A 19,427-nucleotide genomic window follows, 5' to 3' on the forward strand; every position below is an offset into this window, starting at 1 on the left:
ATGAAGGAAGGAACAAGGCCAGAGAAAACTGGATTAGACCTTGGGAGATTATATTTTTGGATGATGATTCCCACCATCTCCCTACTTCCGCTCTGACTGGGGAATTCTGGGAACTGCAGTCCAAAAAACCCAGGAATCTCACCCTGTATTAAGTAGAAGCATATAGAAGCTTATAGTATGTAGCATGTTCATGCCAGCATGTGTATTAGGTAAAGAAATGAGGCATGGATTGCTTCAAAATCAGGATTAGAGTTTCATTGCACCCAAAGAAACCAAGATGATAAACCACCTCCAAATCAAGTTTTCAATAAGCCTCCTGTTTGTGCAAGTCGGTTAAAAGAAAGAAAAGAAGAAGAAGCATGGATAGCTTAGCGTTGCACTCAAATTTTATTGCACCTACAGCTTATTGAACACAATACTTTGAAGTCATGTGCAGATGCAGTTAATGTGCGTGAAGTGCTTAAGAGATTTAACAGGCTAAGTTTTTGTGATGTTCTGAGCATACAGCCATTTCAGAACTGCTCACTTTATTTGACTGCCCCTCTGTCATGCCAAACAGGAAAGGAGATCATGAGCATGCTGAGGCTAAGAGCTGGGGATGAGAAGACAAACGTTAGAAAATCTGCCCTCCAGGTATGTTTGTTGCTTCCTTGGATGTTCCCATCACTTGTAGATATTCTTTAAAAGTAACTTTGTTTTCCTGAGCCACTGCTCAGAGAAGGGGCACTGAGCACTAATGCTAAACCAGCAGTGAAAGCTTTTCCCTCCCAAGCGGAAAGCAGGAGGGAGTGCAGGTTTTGGCTGATCATTTTCACTGTTCTTGTGCAGCCTTTGCTTTCCTGTTTCTCTCTCTTGTAGAAAGGAGAGCTGGAAAATCTTCAGCTTCTCATGAAACAGCATTCAGAGCCTTTTTTCCAACCTAGAAGGTGGGAAGCAGTTGGGAAAAGGCAGTTTGCTGCCCACGGACTAGTGACAACAGACCTGTCAGTGTTTTTAGCATGCAGTTATTCTAATTTGTTTAAATGTGCTTAATATTCTAACTCTGTGTTTTGATCTTTAGCCTTATTATTATTGTTATTGTTATTATGCTTTATTTATATAGAGCTGTAATTTTTTTAGTTCATCTTACTGTAGTTCACCTTGAGTCTCAGTTTTGGGACAAAGGTGAGATACATGTCATGCTCACTATACCAGGTATAACTCTTCAGATATGGTCAGTTTCCAGAACCTGCCTATCTGACCCTGTGAAAAAATAACATGGTAGGGATTGAACCTGTGCCATGAAAAGCAAATGCTGTTCCATTGGGTTGTGGTTCCACCCCACTGACTTTCATCTTCAGCCTCCCCTTCATGTGAAATTATAAATTCACATAAGACACATTGGAATAGGGTGGACTATAAATCTAAATAAAGCAAATTATCCCAGATTGGTACTGATAATGGCTCCTGTCCCTGGAAGTGACATCGTATGATGAATGACTATGAAATGTGACCTTAACTTGGGCAAATACTTGATCGCCTGCTGAGAGATTTATTACATTGTAATGAAATATGTAAGCTTATATAAATCACTTTTTAACATTTAAACCCCCCACGTGTAGAATATTTATAGTGGCATAATGAATTTGTGTGGTTAGATAATGAATCGATGCCCATTTGAATGCAGAACTGCATACATGCTGGCAGTGCTCAATCTTGGATGTTTCTGTAGAGTTATACCATTGAGAATAATCAACTAGTTAAAGCCCGCAGCCATGAACGGTGACCACCTTATGGGGAAGCCAAAGATGCTGGGAGTGAAATTGGGCCTGAACTTGTCCGAATTTGGCAAGAGCCCACTGTACAAGGGACAAACCATTTCTTTCTTAATAAACGTAGCTCTTGGGGTCACAAACATACTATATTTCCCGTGGGAAATACAACTTACCCAATGAATGTTATTCCCTGAACTGGCTGTAATATTTGTGACCAAGAGCATCCTTCTCATGGTCTTCCTACTGATGTGCCCCATGAAAACAATCACCTGTATTAGGAGACATCTTGGTGGTTAATATAATTTACTGTATTCCTTGTGCACCCCTCTCACTTTCCATCTCCCAAGGTTGGGATCTTTTCATATGGTTGACTCAGTACTATTCTGCTCTTCCCCCACTGGTTCCCTATGTTGATGGGAAATCTCATTTGTTGCTCTAAGAACGGTCTCCGATCCTTCTGTCATTTATCGGTTCCATTTTAGGGAACTAAGCTTCAGTCAATATTACGTTCTTACTGAGAGCAGGTGGTGCAGGCTAGTTTTCCAACAGATACTCTTACGTCTTTTCATTGCCATGTTTTATGTTGTGTTTGACCTGTGGCTTGACTTCTTCCTAGGTGCTGATGAGCATCTTGAAACATCATGTGATTCCATGCACTGCTGAAGATTTGGCCACGCTCCAGGATCGATGTCGGGATCCTGCTGTTTCTGTAAGAAAGCAAGCTCTGCAGTCACTTACAGACCTCTTAATGGTGAGAAAAGACTTTTATTTTAATGTATTTATTGGGTTTTTTGAAAGTATGATTACGAAGAAAGGAAGTAGGGGGAAAGAGAAGAGAGTACATAGAATATGAAAGTGGCAAGGCATATACATTAAGCAGATAATATAATATATATAATAATATTTTATTGATATATTAATATAATAAATGTAAACAGACCTTGTTTTCTTGAAGTAGGCATTCATAAAATACAAATTCATGAGTAGCTAACAATGAGATCTTCCCCCATTGAACAATAGACAATATTTTTCTTTCCAGCCTTTATGTATGAGTCTTGTGGCAACAGTAAACACGCACTCTAAAGGCAACAGATAAATGTCTGATCTTGGAAACTAAGCAGGAGATTTTCAGCTGAATTATCTGACCAGTCTGTGCATACACAACACTGCTTGTCAGTAACGGAGAGCTTGACATGCTTCTAGCTGTACAGACTTCCTTCTTTCTCCAAGGCTGCCTTCTGAAATTGCCCAGAAAGCAAGCCTTGGTAAAATATTCTGCTTGGAGTCAGCAGCTTTCTTTTCCCAATGTTGACTTTGATACACCTGCCTTGAATCACAGTGAGAAGTGAACCGTTAACCACTTCCTTTTTGTTTTTTGACATTTTGGGGCATTCCAAATAATAATAATAATAAAGATTTATTTCTAGCCCACCCAATCACGAAGAATCCGGGTGGGTTACAACAGTAAAATACATCAAGTTACAATAGAGTTTTAAAAAATCAAACCCTAGACCTACCCCACCCCCCCATTCCCAGTACATATGGCTCATGAGAGGTCCTGGGGCACAGAATTGGGTCCTCAGTTGCCCAAACTTGTTACAGAGCTCTTACTGGGCAGGTGTCCCTTATCTTGAAATCCGAAATCCAAAACGCTCCAAAATCCAAAACATTAGTGGGACATCTTTGCTTTCTGATGGCGATACACAATGTATGCAAACTTTGTTCAATACACAAAATTGTTTAAAGTATTGTATAAAATTACCATCAGACTATGTCCGTAAGGGATATATGAAACATAAATAAATTTCTTGTTTATACTTGGCTTCGATCTCCAAGGTATCTCATTCTGTATACTCAACCTGTACTTGTTACACCAGTGAAATAACCACGTTACCCACTTGTTATGTTCACAGTGTATCTTTGTTCAGCCCTTGTTTTCAAAAAATGGGAGAGGTGCTTATTACAGAAATTATGTTACTTGTAACCCATTAATCAGAAACTGCACTTCTTAATTCTATGTGTTTCCATTACTAGCACCACCTTGATCTCTGTTTTTTACCTGCTGCCAGATATTAGACTGCAGATTTGAGTAAAAAACGAAATCAATCAGACTGCTGATGTTAGTAAAAAGTAAAGTCAGTCTCTCAAGCCTGCATCCTGCCACTCCAACTGTAAGTCTTATTGTGGATCTCTGAAATTTAGCATCCAAAGGGAGGGAAGCCTTCAAGTTTTATAATGATTGAAAGGTCTGAGAGCTTGTGCTTCAGAAAGCCTTCCTGTTTTCAGAACTTTTTGCTGTTTTCAGCCATCAAATTATCTGTGGAGTGGCGTTTCCATTTGGTTGGTTGTGGCGCCAGTCACTGCAGCTGTTACTACCTTCAACTGAGCTCAAAAGAAGCCATTTTCTTTTGCAGTCCCAGCCAGACAGCGTTCTGATTCAGAAGGCATGGCTGAAGGGAGTCATCCCTGTCATTATGGACTGTGAGACCTCTGTGCAGGAGAAAGCCTTGGACTGCCTCGACCATCTCTTGCTGCAGCCCATCAAGTCCTGTAACAGATTCACTCCACAGGATGAAAGTCAAGTGCTGGCCTGGGATCTCCTTACACTGCTCACCAAAGAAAGTCAAGAACTGAGGTAGAGTCTGCAGTCTCTCAGTATTTTTATAGTCTTCCCTGTAATCTTACAGCTGGTTATTCACAAGCAAACACACTTAAAACTTTTACACATCTCTCCATCTTTGATCATGGAGGGTCTGTTAAACACTGGACTGTTTATGGCAGAGCTCTAGAGAGTTTTTTTATTGCAGCTCCCAGAATCCCCCAGCCAGCCTGGCCACTGGCTTTGTTGGCTAGGGGATTCTAGGATTTGTAGTCCATAAATTAGCTTTCGGGTTCCTTGTATTTTCAGACTGTGAAAAATATAGTCAAAGATACAATACACAATTTGATTTTGTTATTGTTTATGATAGAAATATCCATAACAGCCCTTGAACAGATGTTCCCAGGTTGGCTTACCAAAAGGCAAATCCAAAGGGATTAAATATACAGCTACCAATGAATTTTGATTTTGAAAAGTAAAGTTTCTAGCCCTGAGTATTGTGATGCTATGCATGCAAATGTGTGCGATGCATAAAGAAAATTTCAAATACCAGAGTTGGCTGAAACAAATGTCCCTGTGAAGACAAGAGACTATTGACCTTGGCCTGTTACAGACTGCCAAAATAAAGCTGCTTCAGGTCTCTTTGGAGGTGTGCTGTTTAAATGATGCATGCATCCTAAGAATCCGGAAGCTGCACCAAAGCTGCACTCCAGTGCTTAGGAATGGAGTGTGGCTTTGGCGCGACCTCCGGACTCTTAGGACCCATGCATCATTTAAATAGCATACCTCCAAAGAGACCCGAAGCAGCTTTATTTTGGCAGTCTGTAACAGGCCCTTGGCACTGCCTCATGTTTCACTCTTGATGCTTTTCTTTGTTGTTTCATGCTATGTTCCTGCAACCGGTTACTTACCACTACCAATTTTTTTCCTTGCATATGGAAGGCAGGAGTTGCAGTAATAAGAAGGCAATGTAGAAAGAGCCTTCATTCTTGTTCACACCGGGTTAGGAAGTCTTTTAAGGCTTCTTTTGCCTTGTCTCTCACTTTACCTACTTTTTTTGCCATGTGTTATAGTAAATATGGTCTGTAATTCCATTAGTCATGGTGAATGGGCCTCTGGCGAACCCTAAGTATGTAGGAAGAGTCCATCTGGATCAGACCAAGGGCTTTTCTAATTGAGCATTCTCTTCCCAAAGTGTCTGACCAGATACCTCTGGGAAGCCTACAGGCATGTTGTGATTGTGATAGTGTTGCCCAACAGTGAGTATACAGAAGCATATTGCCTCTGATGCTTGTGGTAATATACTGCCATTGATAGCCATAATAGCATTATCCACCATGACATTTTCTAATCCCTTGTTCAAAGCTCTACAGGTTTGCAGACATCATTGCGAAAATAAATAGCATAGTTCTTTCCGTATCTTGTGTGCAGAAGGTGACCTTGCAGTGGAGAGGGAGCTGGGGATTGTCCCTGCATTTGAGGTGCATTTTCAAGGCACTTGTATGTGTTGTGCAGTTGTCCTCAATTTACTTAATTGCTGTCCCACCTTTCTCCGAACATGGAACCCAAAGCAACTTATAACAAGAATTAAGACAACATAGAGGTTAAAAACCAAATATAGAAAGTTAAAACACAATTAAACAAGCTATCATATTAAAACATTGATTTTAAAAAGTACTACTATATCTAGCCTCCATCCCCTTTGCAGCTCCAAGCTAAGGAGAGTTAGGGGCCAGTTCTGGTGTTATATGATCAAAAGTTGGGAAAATTCCTCTTTTTTAACTGCACCACCCAGAATCCCTCAGAAAACATGGGAGATTTTGGAAGTCCAGAAAAGAGAAAGTTTTAGCTCTGAGCATGGAAGGCACATCAGAAGCAAAATGTGCAAGAAGGAGGCAGGAAGATTTCTCCTGAAAAAGAGTCAGGGTCTTGGAAATTACTTACCAAATAGTTAAATATTTGGACCTCTGGTTAGGAGAACTGTGATACCAGCCAGATGGGAAGTGCTTTCTCATAGTCGATTTTGAAGTGCAGCCCATTACTTTTTAAATAGCAAAGATTGCTGAATGCTAATGAGAAGCATGTAAATGAGAGCAGCAACCTTCTGTCATTCTTTGAGAATGAAGCATTTGTCTTCATTCCAGTGCTCAATATGCTTCTTGTCTGTGATTAAGAACATTTATTCTGTCTCTTTTTCCAGACCTTATAGCAAGCAGGAAAAGGGGATGAAGTGATACTTCTAGAATGACAAGAACACATATGCTGGTTTAAAAACAACGTATGTTTATTAGTCAATAGCATGAAACATGCCTGAAATAGAAAGCTTGTCCATGAATTGTGCTATGTTAACAGTTTGCAAAAACATCACGAATCCTTATTTTAGCCCTAGAATGGTATACTTGGCATTTCTGTATCACTTGCTAGTTTTCCTATATACCTCAGTATTTTTTGTCCAACGTGAGTCAGGTAGATGTCAATCCCTTTTTTTAGATAAATATGGGGGGATGTTTTGGCATTGAGAAATAGGGCACTGGTGACTTAAAGTCACATATGTGACCAAGAGTGGGGAATAAAATCTGGATGTCCAACACTCAGTCACGAATTTCTCATATATACATACACACCATCTACCTACTTATACAGTATGACTTATGGTTAGGTACAGAGCTTTTGCTAGTTTACTAGATGTAATTTTTCCTAAGATATTGAAATTTCCAGATTGGGCTTTTGAAGCTTTCCAGTAACCTGTGTGATCTACTTGCCATATAAGTACCAGCCAGAATGGCTTTCTTAGGACATAAAAATAAATAGTGATTACCCCCACCCCCCAAAAAGCCTATGCACTCTTTGGTGTGGCTGCACTTCTGTTTTCAGTCAACAACAGTTCACTGTTGCTCTATTTTTATGATGATCCCTCAACAGTGATCCTATCACTAACTCCTATCTTAGGTGTCCCCTTGCTCATACAGCAGCAAATTTAGATGACTTTTCACTCTCTCCCTAAGGGTAAAGTAGCTACCAGAATCTGAACTGGATCCACTTCTAATGTTACTCATGTATTTGGCTCTCAGGCTCTATTTTACACAACATTGAGAATAAAGACAGGGTGGTAGGCACTGCTGTGATAAATAACAAGCATAATTTTATTTAATGCAATTCATGATGTTTGGTGTATATTGTTAGTTTTCAAAGGGATAGCTATGTTAGTCTGTTTCAGTGCAAAATGAAAAAGGGTGAAGTAATTAAGCAGAACCTTTGAGACTTAGAGACTTACTGAAGCATGAGTTTTCATGGATACCAATCTACTTTGATTCAATCTGAAGAAGTGGATTGATATCCCTGAAAGTTCTGTTCCATTCACACCTTATCATTCCAACTATACTCCTCATTCACCATCTAAATGCAAATATACTTGGCACAACATTCCAAAAGGCCTGAATCCTGTTGGTAGTCTCAGCAAGAGTAATACTATTGAATAGTGAGCAACACATAATGTAAGGCCCATTGAATCAGTGGGTCTGCTCTAGTCAGGGCTACTAATAAGGTCTCAGTCTTCCTATACACTCCTTATTATATTTATTCTCCAATATTAGGCTACACTGCAACCTACTTAAAAGGCGAATTACTTCTTGAGTATTGTGAAAAATTCAAAAGCCCCAAAACCTAAACTCCCCTCTGAACAAATCTTGCCAAGAAAACTCCATGATAAGTCCAAGTCCACCTTAGGGTCCCCATAAGGCTGAAATCACTTTGAAGGTACACAACAAGAAGTTGAAGCATCTCATCTGGCTATAGTAAGGAGTGTTTGTTTTGTCATCTCTTTCAGCCGCTATTTCAGCAAAGCTTTCCACATCTGGTCCAAGCAGGGGAAATTCTCATCCTCCTTTGTGAACAGTGTCATTTCCCACACAGAAACGGAGCGTGCTGTGCCTGCGTGGATGCTTCTGGCCAAGGTGGCTGGCTCTTCACCTAAACTGGACTATTCCAAAATCATTCAGGCCTGGGACAGCCTCAACAGGCAAGTGTGATCTTCCACAGAAGGGCAGCAGTCCTCTACAGTGTTCACAGTAGAGGCATTTTCTCTCCTTTAACTGGTTTCTAACTCCAGTTTGCTTCTTGGTTTTCTAGGCAATGTGAAGCCAGTTTGGAGACTACTGTGCACATCCTGTGTGTGATTGGGAGCATTGCAAAGCATCTGTCCAGCAGCATCCAAAGCAGGCTGATCAGTAGGTGCCCCTTGAAAAGCTGTGTTGCATGCTCTCTGGAACCAGCTTTGCCGAACCTGTGAAATTTCTCTGATCAATTGAAAGTCTCTGGTCTCTAGCACTAGCTCATGTTTGTTGGTTTCTCACCTCTTTTCCAGGTGATATTAAGCAATGGTTACAGGATTTTCAGTGCCCTCTGGATGTGATTAGTCCAGCAGTCGAGACTCTGCAGAAACTTTGCCATGCTTCCACTGATGAGCCAAAGGAAGCTCAGGTGAGTCTTGGAAGCCCCTTTTCTACACCATAAATTTCACATTATTTCCAAGTGGTTTCATTTTCAGAAACAGCATCTGGACATGTGCTCCAATTTTCCAGCTTCATTCCCACTATCAGCACTCTTGTTGTGCCTGAAAACCCTGCCTCCTGCCATTTGCCCCTCTGCCATGCATGAAAAAAGGGTCTATACATGTACCGACACACATTTGGTTCAACTGATTATTTAGTGGAGGGGTTTGTACATAAGCTTAGGACATTAGGCATCTTATTAAGATATCATTTTCCAAACTAAGCCAATGCCATGCTATATGAGTAGATACTCTGGCTTCCTAGCTAGAATAGTTTGGGTAAGCCATGTGTTCCTAACTACAATAGTTTGGGTATGTCATGTGTTTCCAAGGCACATGGGTGGGGCCTGGTCAACCTCTGGCATTAACAATGAGCAACATAGGTTAAAACTTGTCATCACACACACACACTCACACATATTTTGTGATTACTGTGCATTGGTTTCTTGGCAAACAAATTGAGGATGAAACTTGAAAATTTGAGAACTGCTTCTGCATGAGTTCCTGGTGATACCTAGCCAGGATGGAAAGTAGAAAATTCTGTTGTAGTAAAATGCCTCAATACCTATAACTTGTTTCCAAAACATTAAAACTCTGTATCATTATCTTCTGGAAGAGGTTTTACAGCAAAGAAAATCTGCTGACTTCCCAGAAGGTAATCTAGTGTTGTTTTTCTCAAAGTGCTGCTCTAAAAGTGCTGTTCTTGGTTTTGCATTTGTCTTGCATTGGGGGGGGGAGATTGTTTGTTAGCAAATGTCCCATCAAAAATATCCTCTTTGAACAGGAGCAACTAAATAATGTATTTGGAGATCTTGTGTCCACGTGTGAGTCCTGTATCTCAAGAATTGTTCTTGAAGAGAATGGAGCAGAGCAGATGGAGGAGGAAGCCTTGGTAAGTCCGAGTGCAAACCTACAGACTAAGTAAGATGTAACATAGCTAAAACATAGCTAGAAACCTAGAAAATAAGGGTAACAGAGCTGGAAACCTTTCATGTGTTTCCCTTCCCTAAACTGATGGCTAATCTTTTTATGATGGCATTTTATTTCTTTTGTCAGGTGAGATATCTCTTCACACTGGGTGAAGCAGCTCAACTCTGCCCAGCCAGAGTGAAAAAGCCAATTTTCTTATTGATACAGTCTATCCTGGCCAGTCCTGACATTATGGCCCAATGTAAGTTCCCCTTGTTCCTTTCATTTGCTGTTTTATACTGTGAAAGTGTGACTACTTTCATTATACTGCCCTAATTTCCGGTGTGATGTTTCCTAGTGTCCAGCTCTGTGGACAGTGAAGATCTCCCAACGTCTCAGCCTTTATCCCAGTTCAGAGGTTCTGTGATGCCTTCCGTTGTCCGAGCGCATGCGTTCATTACACTAGGTAGGAGCTGTCCCCTTACCGTTCATTTCCTCTCCTCCTTCTCTTCTATTCCTTGATACAATGGATGTATTTAAAAGACATGTCTCTCTGCCTTTGCTGTCCATTAGGTGGCTTAATGGCAACACAGATGTAGTTGGTTAAAAACATAATAGAAACAGCAGTATTTGGTTCTTTGTTTTTAAACAGACGAAATACACAGTAAGAAAAGTTCAGAGCAACTAATAATCTGTTAACCAAAAGAAAAGAAAAAGGCTGCTAGCCTCAACTGGCAGAGTCTTTTAAACCACAAAGGGCATAGACAGGTCTCCTTTGGAAGGGAGCAACTCAACCTAGGCACTGCCGCTGAAAGAGCCATGTAGGCGCTCACTGTATGTTGGACAGCAAGGGGAAATGGAACAGATCACAAGTTAAAATGAGGTAGTCGTTCTGAAGGGATTAATGCTTTCCAGGGGGTTGCTCCTTACTATGGAACCTTCTTCCCAAAATCAACATTGTTTATTATAAATTAGATTATTATACTTTGTATTTATGCATTTTGAAAAAAGGTCTGTATGTAAGCTATGTGATACACATATGTCTAGTTCTCATAACAAAACAAGATGGCTGTTAACTTGTGCTTCAACTGAAACAACAATCCATTATTATTCTCTGAATGTGGTGGTGGAGCCATCCCCAGTAGGGTTAAGTCCCATGCCTGCCCGAACCAGGCAGTGGCCATGTGATATTATTTTGCTGTAACTACAGCTAATACCCTTGACTCTTCCCACCAGTTCTTCCTTTGTGTGGCCCAGAAGAAGTCTTTCAGTGCTTTCTAGCACCTTTTACCTTTCTTGACCAGTACTCTTTAGCTGATGCTACAGGTGGTTTCCAGGCAGAGGTAGCAGCCACTTTCCATACTTTAGGTTTCATCAAGCTTGGGCATATTTAATTGTGGGTGCCTTCTTCCACACAAGCAGAGAATAGTCTGTTGGATACCAAGTTAGAAGATCCATTCTTGTCTGCAGAAGAAACATTCAGACCCAGCCAGATGGGTTTTAATATTTGGTGAAATTTTTAGTCTGTTCCTTTCTATTGGAGGTCACAGGTTTGTATATGAATATTTCCCTTTCTTTATGTGGTTCCAGTACTCTGCTTTTCTGCTTGGCTACAAGGAGCTGTTGGTAGGAGCCAAGAGCATTATAACGGCAGAAAACTCTAGGCACGTGTTCCTCTGACCTGGCCTGGCTGGGCACTGGGACTTAGCCGCCGACAAGAATGGCCCTTCGTAGTAGGTGTCCAGTGCACCATTCTTGCAATAATTAGAAATGTGTTTTCTCCCATCTGGAGTCTTTTTGCTTCCATCAGCAGGGTAAGTAGCCAGTTCTAACCCTCCCATCCTTGCTCTGTGATAGGTAAACTTTGTCTGCAGCATGAGGACCTGGCAAAGAAGAGCATTGCGGCACTGGCTCGAGAACTCGAGGTGTGCCAGGATATGGCCATTCGCAACAATGTTGTCATTGTGATGTGTGACCTCTGCATCCGCTATACCACCATGGTGGACAGGTACATCCCCGACATATCTGTCTGCTTAAAAGATCCAGAGCCTTTCATTCGGAAACAGACGCTCATCCTCCTTACCAACCTTTTACAGGTGAGGGAAGCAGATAGACATTAGGGTGTTTCCCTGATGTCCAAAATCTTAAAATGGGTAGGGTCCTGGAAAGTGGGAGGATCTATTCCCCATATCACTTACAGTTCTCAGTTGGGTGAAATATGGCTAATCTTTTCACAAGGGCAAACTGACAAACTGCCTTATTTTTCTTGGGGTTTGGCCAAAAATACAGTTACTTTTTTTCCAAAAATTTCTGAGGAGGTCTGAGGCTTTGAGAATTTCCCAAAAGGGGCTTCTGGGGCCACAAAACGGGTAATAGTTATCTGCTCTCTGGCACAGCCCTTCTCATTTATTGTTGCCCTATTCACTTGGCAATTAATACACATAATTCCTGATAATAATATATAACTTGAGAGGTTGCAAATAAGGGAAAGTCAAAGTTTTCCCATGGGTGCTGGAAGGTTTATGTGTACCCTGTGGTTTTTTTCCATGGGAGCCTGCTGCTATTTTTGGTAGTCATCCTAAGTAGCGATCAAGCCATCTTTCTTTCCTTTTCTTTTTTCTTTGTTTTCTTTTCTTTTGTTGCTGTTAGGAAGAATTTGTGAAATGGAGAGGATCGCTTTTCTTCAGATTTGTCAGTGTTTTGGTGGACCCAGATCAGGACATCGCCAGGTAAAGACGAACCCTGCTGAACCAGGCTGAGGGTAGAGTTGAAGTTGGCTTCCTCATAAGACAGATCTCTACCTATGTGTTTTGTTAGCTGGTCTTGAGAGCAGCTTCAACAGCTGGATAACTCCATTTCCCCCCAAACTATTCAACAGTCTCTCCCAGCAACAAATCCACATTGGATGAAGATATCATCCAGCAAATAACAGCTGTCATAAAAGACATATGTCTGATCCTCAAGATTTGTGGAATTTTTTCAGAAACTTTAAAACCTAACTTTACAAGACTGGCATTCATATCTTCCTTCTCTCCCTCTGCATGCCTTCTTTTTCTATTTTAAAACAATAACTGCTTAGTCTTTACAGTTGGGGATGGGCAAACTTCCAGCTTCTGGGTTTCCTCTGTTGCTCCAGCAGATGGAGATATTGCATCATTTTATCTGCAAATTTCCCCCTCAGCAATAGTGTGGCTTTTAAAAATTGTAGTGTGTGTGTGTAAAAAAGATCCATCTTTGCATTTGCAGTTTTATTTATGTTAGGGGTGTCCACTGGACAAAGAAATCTTAGTTGAGTGATAGTGTGATCTGGAGTCTATCAATTCAGTGTCCGTATTAGCAAAACCTGTAGTTTTTGAGAAAAAGTGGATTTGCTTGATTTTAAGACCATTTACATGTGCATTTTATAGGAGACAAGCATAAAAGGTGCAAAGAGAAAAAAACCCTATTCTATGACAGCATTTCGTGGTTCTTAAAGTGGTTGCAATTATTTTCTAAACCTTTAGTCAGCTTAACAGAAGGCACATTTTTAGATGGCCAAAGGAGTCTTAATATTTTTATTCTCCCCAATTAAACATCTTCATAGCACAAAAGTGGGAATCATAAAACTCCCTCACCCTCAAAACCCTATTGCCAAAATCGTTTTGCAATGAATAAGTAAAACAGGGGGGGAAATCCTTTTCCAGAAACCATCCAGCATCACATTCCGCCTCTAACATCAGGTGCTCCTCTAAATAAAGCATCCTGTCTTGCAACGTGTTTTATCCCCAATCTTTCTGGTGGGGTTGAGCTAGAAGTGTGGACTTCTTAACCAGAAGGGACCTTCCAATTCTTGGAAGAGGGTTTCCATGGGTAGAAAGTGCCATCGGACCTCCTGGCCTTGCCTTATCCCTTGCATAGAAACTCTAGGTGGCATAGCAAGGGGTTAATCTGCATCAACTCTGTAAATCAATCACTTGAAAAAAAGTGATTCAGTGGTACTTTAAAACTGGCTATATGCTGAAACAAAGCTGGGATATTAAAAGATGCTGGCAAGATCCTTGGTTTCTATACTTCAGAATGAACAGTATCATACTAATCTTTGAGTTGTCCATTCAAAATGCTTACAACCCCAGAAGGTGAATCTTTGGGATTCTTTTAAGACAGCAGATAAAAATTTAACTCTTCCTAAACTCACCATATATCTTTGTAATTTTCCTACCCTAGACATTAATTGTAACATAAGTTTGCAATTCAGAGCCCATCTGTGTGGGCTGCTGATCCTTATTGCCCTCTGGCTCTCTTTCCTTCAGTCTAAAATCCCTTTCCATCAATCAGATCCTTAGCAGTTTGTGGCAGATTTTCTTCATTTAGATATCCAAGAAGATAAAATCTGCAGGATTTGTTTGAAGAAATGAGTTTAACAGTAACCTCAGCAGAATTCCATCCCCCAGTCCACTTTCTATTGTTAAAGGCATGTTCTTGGTATGTGGAGGACAGTCTCTTCTTGGTTGTTTTGGACATACGGGTCCAGGATCTCATCCCTCATTGCAGCTAGAGAGTATAGGGGCACAAGACATACAGGATCTGTGTGTTGCACCTGCCAAAGTAGCCACAGAAACTCATGTAAGCCTTTTACTCTAAAGTAAGTGCAAAGGTGAACAGGCAGGCCCAGCTCCATCAGGGCTAGCCTGAAGAAAGAGGCTCCTCCCTCCATAACTGTCATCTTCCGGCCTGAGAGGGAGTGATCAGGCAGGCCCAGCTCCATCAGGGCTAGCCTGAAGAAAGAGGCTCCTCCCTCCTTAACTGTCATCTTCTGGCCTCCTATTCCCCTCCAGCTATGCTCTGACTGTGTGGGGGAGAGGCTTGCGTACCCTAATGAAGTTGTGAGCTATGCTGGCGGTGGTATAATAGCCACAGGTAGGGCCTCCCACGCCAGACAGGTCACAACCGAAGGGTCTAACCAAGAGCGCCAAAGGGCAGGATGGGCTCTCTAGCCTTATGGCAACCATCCTAGGAGAAGGAAAACTCTAATCCCAAACCCGGGCAGATGGTGCTCGTCTAACCCTGTAAGGTCAACCATCTAAGAGAAGGAAACTAATCAAACCTACGACCCAAGGACCTCGCTGCCACTGTCCATGCTTGTCAAGGCCTCAGCAGTCGAACCTCTGGTTTAAAGGGTGAGGCCAGTTCTGTGCACGCTGCTCTCCACCAGAAAAATCCATTGCACAGGCTGGAAGGATACATCCAACATCATCAATGCGCTTGTAGAAAGCACGGATGAGTCCTTCCTGAATCTTCGTTCGCAAAGTAAAGCCAAGAAGTGCCAAGATCCTGATCCAGATTGGGCCCTGCAGTAGGGGAATAGGGGAACTTTAGCCTTTCCCCTTCTTTCCTCCCAGTGAAGATTCCTCCCTACATGTGCCCGATATTTTCATTCCCAAATCATATTTGGCACCAGATATGTATACGTTGCTGGTTGCATGTATGCTGTAAAGGGATGCATTCAGGCTCACAAGACAGGAAGGGCTAAAGCCCTTCTACCCTCATTACTTTTAAGATATAGAGTAGATTGCAACACGTTTTAAAAGTGAATTGTAGTTCATTGGTAGGAGAGATAGAAGAAGGGCAGTCCAGAGAGTCTGGAGGGGATTGAGAACTGCAGAAACAGTCTCACAGGCCTGCACTTTACTGCTGTGGATTTTGGAAAAAGAAGACTATCATTACTTTATCATACAGTGTATTTGAGGCCAAGGCTGGGCAAGGTTAAATTGGTGCCTAAACTAAGTTGATTCATGTTTCAGTTACACTCAGAGTTTTTTCCCCCCAAGAGACCATGTAGGTGTTTCTAAATGAAAACAGCAGTCTAGATTTCCTTTGTCTCTCAGTCAGTACTGTGATTGTCTCTGAAGAAAAGGGTTGCATTTTGTAAGCATAGTTAAATGTGTCTCATGGGTTCCCACCCTCCCCACTTCAAGTATTTAATTTACACTTTGTTTAAAGCCCCCAAGTTAATCACTGTTGCCACATCTTGCGCCACTACATTCCGTAATTTTAATTGGTCATTAATTTTTAACACTGTGCAATTTTAATTTTTCTCTTCCATCTCATAGCCATTCTTTAACCAGGAGCTTTCATTTTCTCTCTAGCAGCCTGTCTCATATTTATTTTGAGACAGTTGCAATGAACTTCTCTTCCTGGGGAGCTCATCGGGATTGTGCCTAAAATCTGCCCAGCTATTACCAGGGCATTCTCAATAAATACTCACACATAGGGGGTGAGACATTGTATTAAAAATGCTCCTAATCACCATCGATTCCAAGCTGAGACTCAGCCTGGGAAGACCAGATCTCTTAATAAGATCTTGCTAGCATGAGTGACTGCTGGTTAATTATCACTAACGCTGTAATTACCGCCGGTGTTTACTGTTCAATTGAGTTATTTTTCTCTTTAATTATGTTGAATTATAATTAGAAGCAAAATTGCAGGATGGCCCTGCAAGCTTCTCAAAGGAGTCCTGGGTAAGGAAGCAGCATAAAAATAGACCCTGTGTGTTTCTAAAACAATGTCGCTTCTAAACAAGGCTCTAATCTGAGAGGGGCTGGAACAGGAGACACACTCTTGTTTCATTTCGTGTCACTCAGTTGGTCATTTGCTAAGTGCAAGCTGTCAATAATATTGCTAATCCTCAGGTATGTTGGTCATTGCCTTGCCTGGTTCAAGAGAAAGATTAAATGCCGTTAGTCAAGCTATTGTGAACTATGTGAAAGAGGGGGAAAATAGCTTGGGTGTTACAATTCACAAATTACATATAATTAGTTCTCTCTTAGCAGAGTATTACTATGGTCCCATACTGACAGGCCAAAATAAAGCTGCTTTGGGTCACTTTGGAGGTATGCTGTTTAAATGATGCATGCATCCTAAGAGTCCGGAGGCTGCACCAAAAGTTGCGCTCCAGTCCTTAGGACTGGATTGTGGCTTTGGCATGGCTTCCGGACTCTTAGGACACACACATCATTTAAACAGCATACCTCCAAAGTGACCTGAAGCAGCTTTATTTTGACTTGTCTGTATGGGGCCAAAGTTACATTGTGATCATAATTAAATGAGGGATAACCACTTCTTTTACAGAAGAGACCTCTTACAGAACTCTTTCATTTCCTGGAAGTGTCACTTACTATGGCCAAAATTTGAATTGGCCAAAAATGAAATTGTTTTGCACCAGTAATATTGAATTACCTGACATACACTTTATATAAATGGAGTGAGTTTGTATATATTTGCCACATGAGTCTAGTTGAGGTAGAGTGAGACTGGTGATGGCAGTAATGTTTTCACTCCCTTATTAAGGGCTAGGACCTTTCTCTTTTTCAAAAATAACAGAAATGCTTAGGTCTCAGGATGCCAAATTTTGCACCCAATGCAAAATATTTGGATATAAGCAGTTGCAACAAAAAGTCTTGCTCAGAATGCGAGAAATCTGATTCTTCGTAGTGTATTTTCTGCTTCACTCAAAATGTAGCCCATGTTTTTAAAAGTTAGCTGACTGAGCAGATATTCGGAGAGATTTTTATTTCCTTGGTCTCTGACGCAGCTTAGCCAAATTCTGCTTGGCCCACCTCCTGCTGAAGAGGAATCCAGTGATGTTCTCCCAGCACTTCATCGAATGCATCTTCCACTTCAACAGCTATGAGAGACACGAAAAATACAACAGATTCCCCCAGAGTGAGCGGTGTGTGAATTTGCACTTATCTTTTGTCATATGAAGTGGGGTGTTTGCAGGTAATGGTGAGCAGGACTCTCTTGGGATCTGAGAGCCATGTCATGGCTCTTCCCCCCAACACTGGAGAATGTTTCAGGGAGAGCAGCTAAGAGTTGGTTGGTGGCATATCTTGTATTAGATCCCTGAATTCCATTGTGCACTGATGGGACCTAGAATGAGATCTCAAGATTTAGTCTTGATAGCTAAGGTTCGCAGATGCAGAGAGCAGGGCCCTTTCACACTATACAGTTATAGCACTATGATTCCAGTTTAGCTGCTATGGCTGCATCCTAAGGAATCCTTGGGTTTGTAGTTTGGGGCAGGTACTAGAGCTCCCTGACTTAGAATCCTAAACAAACATCCCTAAACTGCAAATCTCAGGGTTCTGTAAGATGCTGCCATGGCAGCTAAACTGGAATCATAGTGCTATAGTGACATGAAAGAGCTTCTGGTGGCTCTTAAGACTCCTCCCAACTCACTCTAAATCAGTAGTGTTTGCTCCTGTGGAGGAAGTAAAGCACAGTGTTTGAGGTCACCAAGGCAGTGAAGGCCAAACCTCTCCTCAAGTCCTGGTACTGAGTGGTCAGACCTCACTGCCCAGGCTTGGAAAGTTGGCCAGTGCATCTTTTCTCCTCTCTCTGTGGGTGGGTCGATAACACTGCCTCATCTATGGTTTATATAATAGGCAAGCTCTTCTTCCTTGATCAACACCCACAAATCCTACATTATACAACTGGCACTTGGTTAGTGGAATGCCAACTTCCCTGAAATTTTGGAACTCAAGACAAGTCAATTGGCAGAGAATCTTGATATAATTGTCACAAAGATGACAATTTTGTGAGAGGGAAAACAGTGAGGAGAAAGTCGATAGCAGTAAGCAGAAGAGAAGCAAAAATAGAAGAAAATAAAGGAAGAGTTGAACAGTCAGAAGAAAGTTAATGGATTTAAGGGCTTTATAATTGGGATGGGAATCATGTGGCCCTCTAGATGTGCTGCTATTCCTACCATACCTCATCATTGGCTATGCCAGCGAAGGCTAACAGATATTGCGGTCCAGCAACATCTGGAAGGTCATATGATTCTCATCTTGATTGGTGACAGATCATGGACACCATGGAGAAGATTTGTTTGTTCAAGATTATGCACTTAATATGAAATATTCATAAGGATGAGCCACAATAGCAATTGTCAGTCTGTTTCTCTTCCTCTGTAGTTAAGAATTATGTGTCTTGCAGCAGTATTCTCCTGGTTTCCTCAGGAAGGGAAATATGTGTTAATCCCTCAGACCCATCTAAATGCAGTCCTTTCAAACACAGAAGGGATCCAGAAGATGGTTGCCTGTGCATGTTTACCATTGTTGCTAATGAATTTGGTGTTCACTTGCGACAGGGAGAAGAATCGGTTTTCTCTGAAGGGCAAAGCCAACAAGGAAAAGCGGATGGAGATTTACAAGTTTCTTCTTGAGCATTTTACTGATGAGCAGAGATTCAACATCACCTCAAAAATCAGCCTGAATGTCTTAGGTAAGCCATTGGCTTTGGATACAGAGCTCATGGTGTGGAACACTAATGAACTATGTATAGCATTGACTGTGTGAAATTAGTTTAATTAATTTAGTGCCCAAACAGTGAGACCCTTTGGAGAGTGTCTAAAAATATGAGTTGAGAAATTCTCCAGTCTCAAAGCAGTTCACCAATCATGAACATAATATGATTGTATATGTGCAGCATTCTGAATACAACAACAAAATCTCTTAACTACTAAGTATTTTTAGTTTTGTATAGTTCATGTACTTTATTTGCATACACATCACATAACAAAAAATGCAGGGGCAGCAAACTGTGGGGCCTTCAACTCCCATAATTCCTGCTGTTGACC

The 19,427-nt window shown here is 41.3% G+C and overlaps 1 protein-coding gene across 1 annotated transcript in view; it reads left to right on the forward strand.

Annotated features, from left to right (window-relative positions):
- Nucleotides 1–19,427, forward strand: part of LOC149307000 (condensin-2 complex subunit D3-L-like) — a 44,742-nt gene that overhangs the window by 15,736 nt on the left and 9,579 nt on the right. Inside the window, exons 14-26 of the mRNA XM_089537512.1 lie at nucleotides 560–633; nucleotides 2,371–2,505; nucleotides 4,169–4,389; nucleotides 8,180–8,371; nucleotides 8,482–8,579; nucleotides 8,717–8,832; nucleotides 9,687–9,794; nucleotides 9,959–10,073; nucleotides 10,170–10,277; nucleotides 11,669–11,907; nucleotides 12,461–12,540; nucleotides 17,382–17,519; nucleotides 18,939–19,072. Of these exons, the coding sequence (XP_089393638.1) occupies nucleotides 560–633; nucleotides 2,371–2,505; nucleotides 4,169–4,389; nucleotides 8,180–8,371; nucleotides 8,482–8,579; nucleotides 8,717–8,832; nucleotides 9,687–9,794; nucleotides 9,959–10,073; nucleotides 10,170–10,277; nucleotides 11,669–11,907; nucleotides 12,461–12,540; nucleotides 17,382–17,519; nucleotides 18,939–19,072 (1,758 nt within the window). The remainder of the gene's footprint in view (nucleotides 1–559; nucleotides 634–2,370; nucleotides 2,506–4,168; nucleotides 4,390–8,179; nucleotides 8,372–8,481; nucleotides 8,580–8,716; nucleotides 8,833–9,686; nucleotides 9,795–9,958; nucleotides 10,074–10,169; nucleotides 10,278–11,668; nucleotides 11,908–12,460; nucleotides 12,541–17,381; nucleotides 17,520–18,938; nucleotides 19,073–19,427) is intronic.

This window comes from Sceloporus occidentalis, unplaced genomic scaffold (genome assembly GCF_023333645.1).
Source record: "Sceloporus occidentalis isolate IW3139 unplaced genomic scaffold, rSceOcc1.0.p SCAF_9, whole genome shotgun sequence".
Classification (NCBI taxonomy): Eukaryota; Metazoa; Chordata; class Lepidosauria; order Squamata; family Phrynosomatidae; genus Sceloporus; species Sceloporus occidentalis.